This window comes from Limulus polyphemus, unplaced genomic scaffold, assembly GCF_000517525.1.
Source record: "Limulus polyphemus unplaced genomic scaffold, Limulus_polyphemus-2.1.2 Scaffold4339, whole genome shotgun sequence".
In the NCBI taxonomy this organism is placed as follows: Eukaryota; Metazoa; Arthropoda; class Merostomata; order Xiphosura; family Limulidae; genus Limulus; species Limulus polyphemus.
In genome coordinates this window covers 39,646-52,018 of record NW_013669949.1, presented here as the reverse complement: position 1 = coordinate 52,018, position 12,373 = coordinate 39,646, and the positions used below count along the sequence as shown (strand labels likewise).

At 33.2% G+C, this 12,373-nt stretch overlaps 1 protein-coding gene across 2 annotated transcripts in view; it reads right to left on the bottom strand.

The window, feature by feature from the left end:
* LOC106470986 (excitatory amino acid transporter-like) overlaps positions 1–12,373 on the bottom strand; it is a 30,669-nt gene that overhangs the window by 3,364 nt on the left and 14,932 nt on the right. For both annotated transcript variants that reach the window (XM_013931571.2, XM_022399627.1), the window contains exons 2-8: positions 11,628–11,826; positions 9,726–9,933; positions 8,688–8,875; positions 8,006–8,132; positions 3,499–3,732; positions 1,973–2,167; positions 1,311–1,445 (exon numbers count right to left, since the gene is read on the bottom strand). In XM_013931571.2, the coding sequence (XP_013787025.1) occupies positions 1,311–1,445; positions 1,973–2,167; positions 3,499–3,732; positions 8,006–8,132; positions 8,688–8,875; positions 9,726–9,933; positions 11,628–11,826 (1,286 nt within the window). The remainder of the gene's footprint in view (positions 1–1,310; positions 1,446–1,972; positions 2,168–3,498; positions 3,733–8,005; positions 8,133–8,687; positions 8,876–9,725; positions 9,934–11,627; positions 11,827–12,373) is intronic.

Here is a 12,373-nt window from a genome sequence, read left to right as displayed (position 1 = left end):
TGGTCATTCCTTACACTGACTGTTGTAAAACAGGAAAAACAGCCTTAACATTACTCAAGACGATGCAACATTTGAACCAAAGCCGGTAGTATTGAATATATCAAATTAAATATTACTCTCCATTTTTCTTCATCAACGTATGATATACTTTAAATTATTTTAATTTTAATAAGACAGTTAGTTTATGTTCATTCATAAATGATATACTGACTTTGAATATGTTTGCAATTTACATGACTTAGAAAGGCACTAGCAGCGTTTTTTCGTGTGTTTGCTCTAAGAAACAGGGCACTTATTTTTGTCTTCAGTAGCCATTCTTTAGCATAGTCTAATTATAAAATTATCTCAGTCCACTTACAATGTATTCTGCGCCGACTATGTTCACTTGAAATTCTATAGTACTGTCTGTGTTGTCAGTGTTTACCCGAAGCTCTATAGCACTATTTGTGTTGTCTATGTTCATTGAACTTTTATAGTACTGTCTGTGTTGTCAATGTTTACTAGAAGTTTTACAGCACTATTGGTGTCGCTTATGTTCATTGAACTTCTATAGTACTGTCTGTGTTGTCAGTGTTTACCCAAAGTTCTATAGCACTATTTGTGTTTCTATGTTCATTGAACTTCTGTAGTACTGTCTGTGTTGTCAGTGTTTACCCAAGGCTCTATAGCACTATTTGTGTTGTCTATGTTCATTGAACTTCTGTAGTACTGTCTGTGTTGTCAGTGTTTACCCAAAGTTCTATAGCACTATTTGAGTTGTCTAAGTTCATTGAACTTCTGTAGTACTGTCTGTGTTGTCAGTGTTTACCCAAAGCTCTATAGCACTATTTGTGTTGTCTATGTTCATTGAACTTTTATAGCACTATTTGAGTTGTACATGTTCATTGAACTTCTGTAGTACTGTCTGTGTTATCAATGTTTACCCGAAGTTCTATAGCACTATCTGTGTTGTTTTTGTTCATTGAACTTCTATAGTACTGTCTGTGTTGTCAATGTTTACCCGAAGTTCTATAGCACTGTCTGTGTTGTCTACGTTCACTGACCTTCTACAGTATTGTCTGTGTTGTTTCTTATCACTATTAACTCCACAGAATTTTGTGTTGCTTGTGTTCACTAAAGACATTGTACTACTTTCTTCTCAGTATTTTGTATTGTTGGTGTTTAATAGTACTTCTACAGTGTTTTTTTTATATTCTCTGTCATCTTTGACTGTTCAGTACTTTCTGTTAAGTACGTATGACTACTATTAACTTTAATCAAGAGTTTTAGATAAACTAAGATTTTAAGTTTTATTGTTAGAGGCTACTTACAGTAACCAGTCAACAGCAACAATCATAGAGATGTCATTTGTTGGAAGTCCAACCGCAGACAGCACCAACAACATGGTAACCAGCCCAGCACTGGGGACACTAGCGGCTCCTATACTAGCTGCTGTGGCTGTCAAGCTGAAAAAAGGGAGCATCCCAATAGTTTGAGTTGAGCATTTGGTTAACTCCTTTTTGTTTTCACAAAAAGTAAAAACTTGTTCTACCAACTACATTACAGTCTAATGTGTAAACATAGCTTTTCAATATAGACATATCCTCTGTGTAGATAAAATCATTTGAAATGTGAGCACGTGAAATGTGAAATTGCTTGCTGTTAAAATGGCAAACCGGATAAAATACTTAAAATACAATGTAAAGGAATTATCTTATAAAAATAGATGGACATGGCTTAATGGCTATCGTACTAGACTGAGGATCAGAAGGTCAAAGGTTCGAGCCACGATATGCCGCTAAACATGCTCTACACTTTATATGATAAAAACAAAATAACAAAAACGATTGAACAAAGTTTCTGGAAATTTGAAATACTCTGATTTTAATCCATAGACGAAATCGGCATAGAATGTTTATTAATTCCATAAATTTCTAAAACATTTATATGTGTTATTGTTGTACATATATCAGAAGTTACAATTATGTTTTACCTCACAGCGATAATCTGTCCAACACTGAGACTTATTCCGTTCATTTGTGCAATAAAAAGTGCTGCAACAGCCTCATAGAGGGCAGTACCATCCATGTTCACGGTAGCCCCTATCGGCAGAATGAAGCGAGTCACGCGCTTATCGATATTGTTGTTCTCCTCCAAGCAACGGAAAGTTATAGGGAGTGTTGCAGCACTGAAAAAAAAAAGAAAATCAGATGACCATAAGATACAACTTAAGCATAAATCTATAAGAAATGTAATACACAAAGAAAATACATATATTGGTTATAGAAACATAACAAATGTACAAACACAATCCATGAATAACTGTAACAATAAAATTATACTATAAAGCACAACAGATCTACGAAATTCATCGCACGTCTATTTTGCTTACAGTTCATACTTCCTATAATGAGCATTGCTTTCCCAAAAATTGCTAGCTAGGATTTTGTGTATTTTATACTAATGTTATCACTGGTCATGCAAGAAGCTTTTGGTTGTTGAGATATTCTACTGCTTATCTTTCTTATCGTAGCACAAAAGATCCTTCCACTTCTATTCTTCATTAAGGGCAATACGTTTCTATATTCTCTTTCCCAGTCTTATGGAAGAAGCTCTTTTCCTAATTCTTTATTTGTGTAGAAGGAGATCAGTTTATTTTGTCACCCATATAGTAAGAGACTCTTTCTTACTTTTCTAAATATATGGCAATATGTCCTCTTCCTAGTTGTCCACCCGTGCAAAAAGTAATCGTTATCTTATTTTTCTATATGGTATGTGTCAAGATTTCCTCCTACTTGTCCTCCTATGTGGTGAGAAGTGTTCTTCCTGGTGGCCTTCCATGTGAAAAGTAATCCTTCCCTTACTTGTATATATAATATGTGTAAAGATGTCCTCCTCCTACTTGTCCTTCTATGTGATAAGATGTGTTTTTCTTGGTGGCCTCCTATGAGAGGATATATTATCTTAAAAATATTTCCAGTTTAGTTTTTGTTTTTTGTTTTGTTTGGAGTTTAAGTACAAAGCTACACATTGGGCTATCTGTGCTCTGCCAACTACGGGCATCGAAACCAGGTTTCATGGCGTTGTATGTCTGTAAACATACCACTGTGCCACTGGGGGGGTCCGTTTAGATTTTTCTTGATTTTCCTCTTTTGGTAGGCCTTTTGGGCAGATATTTGCTAGCTGTTGCAAACAACAATAAGCTCATATCAAACATATTTTTGTAGTACTTAAGTATCATTATATTATTCTATTACATTTCCTGACTACGTGTAAGACTTTTTCCAGTACCCTTCTTAACCATAATTATGTAAAGACTTACTTCTGGTTCTCTTCGCAATCGTATGGTAAGACCTACTTTTATTCTCAATGGTCATGTGGTAACACTTTTGCCTCTCTTTCTAATACTAAGACATAGATGGCTAAATTGGTAGGTACATAAATGAAGAATATAGTAGAAGGGTAAATAGGAAAACTAATGTAAGTAGGAACATTAATTAGTAGATGTATCTGTCTCACCTTGAAGCAGTGCCCAGAGCAGTAACCCATGCTTGCAGCATCCCTCTGAAGAAAGTCAACGGGTTCTTCCTGGTGAAGATGAAATAGATGAGAGGTAGAGTGATCATTGCATGGATCACGAGGCCAGTGATTACTGTCAACATATAGAATCCTAGCTGTTGGGCAGTGAGGGCTAGATCTTTGATGGACATAATCTTGCCGATAATCAGTGACATGATGCCGAAGGGGGAGTACCTATGGAAAGTCACATCTCACCATCAGGAAATCACATGTAGAAATTAACGAAAAGAAAAGAAAAAAAACATTGAAAGAAAGAAAGTCTTAGATTATTATTTTTTATAGTTTCATTTACAAATCACTTCATTAAAATAAACCAAAACTCGAAAGATAGATTGGAAATAATCTGAGCAACACCATACGTTAGATGATACACCGTACAATTGCTACCATTCGTATGAGCAACACCATACGTTAGATGATACACAGTACAATTATTACCATTGTATGAGCAACACCATACGTTAGATGATACACCGTACAATTATTACCATTGTATGAGCAACACCATACGTTAGATGATACACCGTACAATTGCTACCATTCGTATGAGCAACACCATACGTTAGATGATACACCGTACAATTTTACCATTCGTATGAGCAACACCATACGTTAGATGATACACCGTACAATTGTTACCATTGTATGAGCAACACCAGAATGAGTGAGAACCTACCACACGACTAAAATTAGTACAAGCCACACATTTTTTTTTCACGAATATTATCAGTGTAAGCCACACCCTATCACATGACCAAAAATTGTACAAGTTAATAGTCTATCACATGACCAACAGTCGTACAACTTAGGAGTCTGTCACATAGCCAACAATTGTACAAATTAAAAGTCTATCACATGAATAACAACAGAAAAAAGCAAAAACCTGCCACATGGCCAAAAGCAGACTAAACTGCAAACTTATCACATCATTAACAGTAAACAAGCCATAAACCTAGCACATGACCAACAATAGGACAAGCTAAAACTGTATCGCATTACCAGTAGGAGAATATATGATAAACATTACCAAAGATGAACAAGCCATAAACCTATCACATGACCAATAATAGGACAAGCTAAAACTGTATCGCATTACCAATAGGAGAATATATGATAAACTATCACATTACCAAAGATGAACAAACCATAAACCTATCACATGACCAACAATAGGACAAGCTAAAACTGTATCACATTACCAATAGGAGAATATATGATAAATTATCACATTACCAAAGATGAACAAGCCATAAACCTAGCACATGACCAACAATAGGACAAGCTAAAACTGTATCGAATTACCAATAGGAGAATATATGATAAACTATCACATTACCAAAGATGAACAAGCCAAAATCCTAGCACATGACCAACAATAGGACAAGCTAAAACTGTATCGCATTACCAATAGGAGAATATATGATAAACTATCACATTACCAAAGATGACCAAGCCATAAACCTATCACATGACCAACAATAGGACAAGCTAAAACTGTATCGCATTACCAATAGGAGAATATATGATAAACTATCACATTACCAAAGATGAACAAGCCATAAACCTATCACATGACCAACACTAGAACAAGCCAAAAATCTAGCACGTGGCCAAGAATAGAACAAGCTACAAGTCTACCATATGAAAACAATGTTACAAGTTATACAACTAACAGTAGATCAAGCCCCAAAAGTGTAAAACGCTATTAACAATATTACAATATTACCTCTGGTGAAAAAGAAAGAAATACTTAACATATATATACAATATTACAAAGTGTAATTTTTCACGTAAGCAACAATGTTACAAGTTATATAACTAACAGTAGATCAAGCCCCAAAGGTGTAAAACATTACTAACAATATTACAATATTACCTCTGGTGAAAAAGAAAGAAATCTTTAACATATATATACAATATTACAAAGTGTAATTTTTCACATAAGCAACAATGTTACATATTATTTAACTAACAGTAGATCAAGCCCCAAAAGTGTAAAACATTACTAACAATATTACAAAGTGTAATCATTCATATTACCACCAATGTTATGTCACAAAAAATCACATAATAAACAATATTATAACCTGCCACATATCACATGACCAACAATATTATGTCACAAAAAATCACATAACAAACAATATCATAACCTGCCACATATCACATGACCAACAATATTTCAAGATAGAAATTAATGCATGACTATATTCTGACTCTATATCAACGCATTTATTCAATTAAAAAAATTATAATGAAAACAGTAGACGCAAGTATTAAACCTACTATGTGACCAGCTCTAGATAAATCTAATAAATAACCATGCCATTTATCAAAAATCTGAAACATCTGACAGTAGACAACATTAGTTATAACAACAAATCCTAAGTACGAATATTATCATTTATCATTCCAACATCTAGCCCAAACCATAAACAAACATACTCAAATGCTAGCTATAAACTGAAATACTCAGTTATTAAGACCTTTTAATGAAAAGTGCTTTGACCATAAGTAATGCACGTACTAATCTAATTAACATTAGATACATGTTAACTTAATATAGTTTTGTATACATACAGTCGGTCATTCCTACTTGCGAAATTTTGTCATTTAATATAAAGCATCATGGGAATAAATATAATGTTTCCTTTTCACCACGTGATTTTATTTGGTGTTATCTGTTGATTATTTTGTGGCTGACAAATTAAAGAAACAAATAATTGTGGTTCATGGTCTTCGCTATTTATTTCTCAAGGCAAAAGTAACAATGATTTCTATTATTATTGTACATAAAAATATTGTTAGTACATACCACGCATATCTACAGGATTGGAATGTGATAACTAAGTCAGTAATTAAGTCTAATCTAAGGCCAATAATGACAACGTGGTAATTGTGATTAATACTAACAACGAGATACAAAACAACAATTTAACAAAATATTCAGTATTACCATCTGAATTTCAAAATAGGAATTTCCACTGTATTATAATTTCTGTTTAATTCCCATTTTCTTTGGAAAGCTTATAAGCCATGGTGACATATATAATATAATAATAATTATACAATTTATTTACAGGTAAAGCACATATTGCTAATTGTATATCCCTACTTTGTTACATTTGATTGCATTAGGAAAGTGTTAGAAAATAAATGAATTTTAGTAAACCAGTTACAGTATGCACTGCATGTTTATTGTTATTGTATATATTTTAATCAAGTCTATGGCCAGCAGCAGCTGTAACAATCAATAAAATCTTAGCAACTTCTGCTGAGCCAATCACGATTTACTTGACATGTTGATTTATTCAAGCACTGTTTCTAGATTTCTAACAAAGTTATTAAACTCCATGAACACGTCTTCTTGTGCTAGTAGTAATTATGTTTGAAAAATTCTGAAAGGTTTTGACTATAACATGTTGCTTTACTTGACTCAATGTTTTGTTTCTTATACGCCTATAGCAATATAGGAATAAATTAAGGGAGCGTCTTATTATTCACGTGTGTATGCCCAATTTCAGAAATTTCGGTAAACACTTAATATGCAAATATTTTATGTGTTACTTCTAGCTTTGCCAGTTTGAAATATTTTAGATATTTATCCAAATATGTAGCAAGATAATGAGTTTTCAAAATTTATACATTGAAATAGTTATAATTTTTGTTTGACTTTTGATGTCAGATTCACGTGAAATTTCCCAGTTTGTATAAAAAAAAAGTCACGAGATTCCAGTCTACATATCCTTATGCAGTTTTTGACATTATGAAATTTAATACCGAACTAGTAAACTCGGTTTGGTTGTTGTAAAGCACAAAGCAGGCTATCGGTGTTCTGCCCACAACGGGTATCGAAACCCGATTTTTAGCGTCCTCATACCTGTAGTATAGTTTTTATATAGTATGGGGTCTTCGAGTGTTATTTGTCCATTAATTAAAGAAAGAGAAAGTAAATGACTCTTACGATACCCTTCTATGCTTTAAGACTGTCAGTTGAACAACATATTCAGCTCGATTATAAATATAAAAACCATTTTTTTCAGATATTTTATTTAGGAATTGAATGTATTCCCCTCCTTTTTTATTTTTAGAACCTCTACTGGTAGTTATAAAATTTCTTGCAAGTCACAGTTGAATCCATTTATTAAATGTTGATTGAAACTTTACTAGGATACTTACAAGAGAACTTTATTGGTTTTTAACAAGGATTTTGTTAAGGCTGGCACTATGGAGATAAACTGGATACGTTATAGATCAGACCTTAACAAAAATGTTTTAAAGTGATCTGTCACAAGATTCTTAGGATATTAACGATATAAAAAATAAAAAAATAATGAGTTTCAACAGTTTCTCCATTGTTGTCAAGAGATGGTAATGAGGTAAACAAAGAGGCTCACAAATAATTATACCATTTTACTAGCAAGGTGGTCAGTTAAAATGAACCTACCACATGACCAACACAACGATACGCATGATAATCTCGTTGAGGATTATGAAAAAATTCACCATGATCTCTCCTTCTTGTCCCACTTGTCCACATATAATTCCAAAAGCGATACAAAAAATGATCAATCCTAAACAAAATAAAGTTAAGAAAATAGAAATTAAATACGTTGCTTATATGAAATTTAAAATGTATTTAGAAAAAACAACAACAAACAAACAAACAAAAAATGTGTTAAATATTTGTTGAACTGGCACTAGTTAGAAGCCAATCATACATTAACTTTGAGAAAATTTGACATTTAGTATCTGATTTTTGGTCAACATTGAATAGTGTTTGAAATGTGAGGATAATTTACACAGAAACGAATTAAATTAACGAGTGAAAAAAATCTCTTTCAGACAAAGAACGAAACGGCACAAAAAATATTATTTTCAATTACTACTTTATTCTTTATCACCTTGTTTTATAAGATTCATTCTCGATTTTAAACAAATGAGTTTTAAAAATATGTACTACGTTTTAAGTAATGAAATATGGCGTGTTATGCCTAAAAAAAAAACAATGTTAGTTTGAACACAATCTTATAAAACTTACAGAAATCTGTCTAGTTCAAAAAATTAATTTAGTGAAGTAATAATTTCTTAAATGGAGTCTTTAGCTAAAAGGAGTGGAATATTCATACCCAAAACGTTTGTTCCATCTTTGTATTGAAGATGCCTTACGTCCACAACCTGTGTGAAATTGTCGAAGTAAGTATCGTTACTCGTGTTCATTGTTGTCCGGATGAAACTTGGTTTTGCCTTCTCTTCTAAGTAAACAGTTTCCACCTGCTGGAAACAAGCCTGCAGAAGATTTTCCGGGAACATATTCCTGAACAATAACAACAAACAAAAGTTAAATTTAGACGTACAAATAATGTGATACGGTTATGCTTAAAATTCGAAATAATTGATATAGAATATCGCACAGATCAACCCACTAACTGTTTGACAATACAACGTAGAATGGTGATCATAATTACAGTAAGAGGCATCGAACATGACGGAGATGAGTTGTTCTCTCGGGTAGTTCAGCGTGTTTTGCACCATCCTCGTTAGCCAGGAGTCATGACTCGGAGTCTTTTTTTCACTTATCGGCTTTTACACTTAAATATTTATTATTAATTATTACGATAATATAATACTACAAGTGTTTGGTATAGTCTTATAAGAAGCCCCAATACGGTGATATTAACACTAAAACATTGTATAAAAAGTTTGCTTAGCTTGTGTTAAACGAGTGAAATTATGTAAAATAGTCACACCGTTAAGGTGGTTTTAAAGTGATACTTAATTCTTACTGAGATTCCCAAGCAAGTTCCCCGGTGGCTCGAGGGCAAGTGTAAGGCTTATCACCCTAAAAATTGGGTTTCGATTTCGGTGGGTAAAGTAGAGAAAGCCCATTGGGTAGTTTTGTGCTTAACAACAAACAAACAAGTATTCATGTTTGTTTGTTTTTTTTAGGAATTTCAGTTAATATTAACGCATCGGTTAGTTTCCTCTTGCCATCAAAAAGTTCATAATGTACTTGTAGTGATTAACCGTGTTTCTCTGTAACTAAAATCACATCCTTAAGTAAAAGTAACTGAAATGTGTAGCTTTTGACTACAGAAATTGTTGATTTGGTAAGCCTTTCGTTGAGCCTAAGTTTGTGTCTATTCAGTTGTGTACTAGAAGCTCACCTGATAAGGTCCAGGAAGGCATCTAGTGTTGACACGCTCTTATCTTCAGTGCCTGATCCCACTTCTTCTTTGATTGAAGGGTCCCCTGGATGTATGCTACAAACTAGGATAATTCCAACAACAGCAGCTAACATGGTTGTGGCAAAGTAGTATGATAGGGCATACGATCCCATCTTCCCGCTGGACTTTGGATCCAGTTGAGCGAGACCTTCGAAACACAAGATGTGATGAGAGATTAATTATTTCAGCGAATCCAAAACAATACTGAATTCCACTGTTAGTACGTTTTTAAAAACATTTCTCACAAACAGTAAACAGTAGGTTAATTACATTCAGTCACGTCAATTTTATCAGATTAAGTTTTTAACAAGATTTTCAAATGCTAGTTTAATCAGTTCAGGAGATTAAATTTATTTTTAATATCGAATATCGGGTGGGAGTGGCCCAGTGGTTAGCGTGCCAGACTGTAAATCCGAGGGTCCATGGCTAACGTCTTATTCTCGCAAAGGTGCGTTTCGCTCGTTGGATCTGTATGTGCATTATAAGAATGATGTAAATAAAATCGCCCTATTCCATTACAGTAGCCCAAGGGTTGGTTAGCAGTGGGCGCTGCTTACCCTCCAGTATATCAGTTCAAAATTAGGAACGGCTTATTTTTAATGGAAGCAGTGCTGTAAGTGTTAATCTTGATAAACAGTTCCAATAATTATAAATGTTGCGTCGTTATTTTTGTTTGTAGTTAAGCACAAAGCTACACAATGTGCCATCTGTGCTCTGCCCTCCACGGGTATCGAAACCCGGTTTCTAGTGTTGTAAGTCCGCAGACATACCGCTGTGTCACTTGGGGGCGTGCCTATTTGTAAGCTATATAAAGAATGCGTTATTTTTACTTAATTTTATGACCTGAAGATTAGAAAACTGTGAATCAATGTGAAATATAAGAACATAAAAACTGTGGAAATGTTGCCCCTTACAACTTTGTTTAAATGACTTATTTTCGATTTCAAAATTATTTCTAGAACAGGCACCATTATGATTCTGGTTACAGAATCTATATCACTAGATACTTTGGTATCTCTGTTATAAAATGTTTAAATATTGTAGAGTACGTCCCATCTTCGTTGCACGTTTGATAGTAGTTATTCAATATAAAAAAGAACAATTTCGAAAATTATAATATGCTATAGTTCGAAGTTCTCGAAATAAAAAAAATGTCCAAACTTGATGGATTGGAACACAAAAACATCTCTAATGTAATGCTTTACCGAGCTTTATCAAAATATAAAAAAATGTCCAAACTTGTTGGATTGGAACACAAAAACATCTCTAATGTAATGCTTTACCGAGCTTTATCAAAATATAAAAAAATGTCCAAACTTGATGGATTGAAACACAAAAAATCTCTAATGTAATGCTTTACCGAGCTTTATCAAAATATAAAAAAATGTCCAAACTTGATGGATTGGAACACAAAACATCTCTAATATAATGCTAACCCAGCTTTATAGCTATTTTCAGTTTGGTTTTCTCCATTACCAACAGGATAAATACGTATTTGCTATAATTATTAACTTGTGGGTATTTGTGATTTGTTTCCTCAAAATGTTATTATAGTAAAACGGAAATCATTTTGAAGGCATTTGAAAAGTTACTAGCAAATCAAATATTATCCTCTAAAAGCATAATGTATTTACGTTTGAGATCCACTTTGTTTACACAGTTACAATCAAACATTTCAGATATTATATTGTATTAAAGTCTGGAACGCAAACAGTTTTGTTTTAAAGTGAAAGTCCTTAAGATAAAGACAATTTAATAACCTTATTAACGTTTTAGAGAACATTGGATATTTAAGATTTCTATGTCTGTCGTTAAACCTAAATAGGATTATTATTACATTACCCGATATCATGGACGAGATGATGAGCGGAAGGATTAGCATTTTCAACATCCTCATCAGAATATCTCCGGGAAACGAGACCAGCATGATAGCGTCCTCGCCATAGTCAGCGAACCGAGCCAGGAAGCCAATTAGGATACCGAGTAGAACACCAAATATCGTGAGGATCAACAGTAAGTTGTCCGTCAGCCAGGACAGCACCTACAGCCAGAATAGAATTTGAATTGCTGCTTCTTAAGAGTAATGTATTATTGTTCAACTTCGTACATAAAATAAAATGTATAAATCATGAAAACATTACTTACAGACGGAAAAAAAATCATTAGGCATCTATAAAGATTACTTTGGCGCGTGAGAATTTTTATTTTTTTCACACAGAAAGCAAAACAAAAATATTTATAGTTTTTTTTTCTTATTATGACAATAACAGTACTTTGTTGTTTAGCACAAAGCTGCACAATGGGCTTTCTGTATGATGCCCAACGCATGAATAGAGCCCTGAATTTAAGCGTTATAAATTCTCAAGCTTTCCATTGAGCCATTGAGGGGAAGGGAGTAGCAATTAATAATTATTATACATATATATATATATATATATTCATGTTGGTATATAATATAACTAGTAGAGTCGTGTCGCAGGAAATATATATATATATATATATATATATATGTTGGTATATAATATAATTGTTGAGTCGTGTCACAGGGAATATATATATATATGTTGGTATATAATATAACTAGTAGA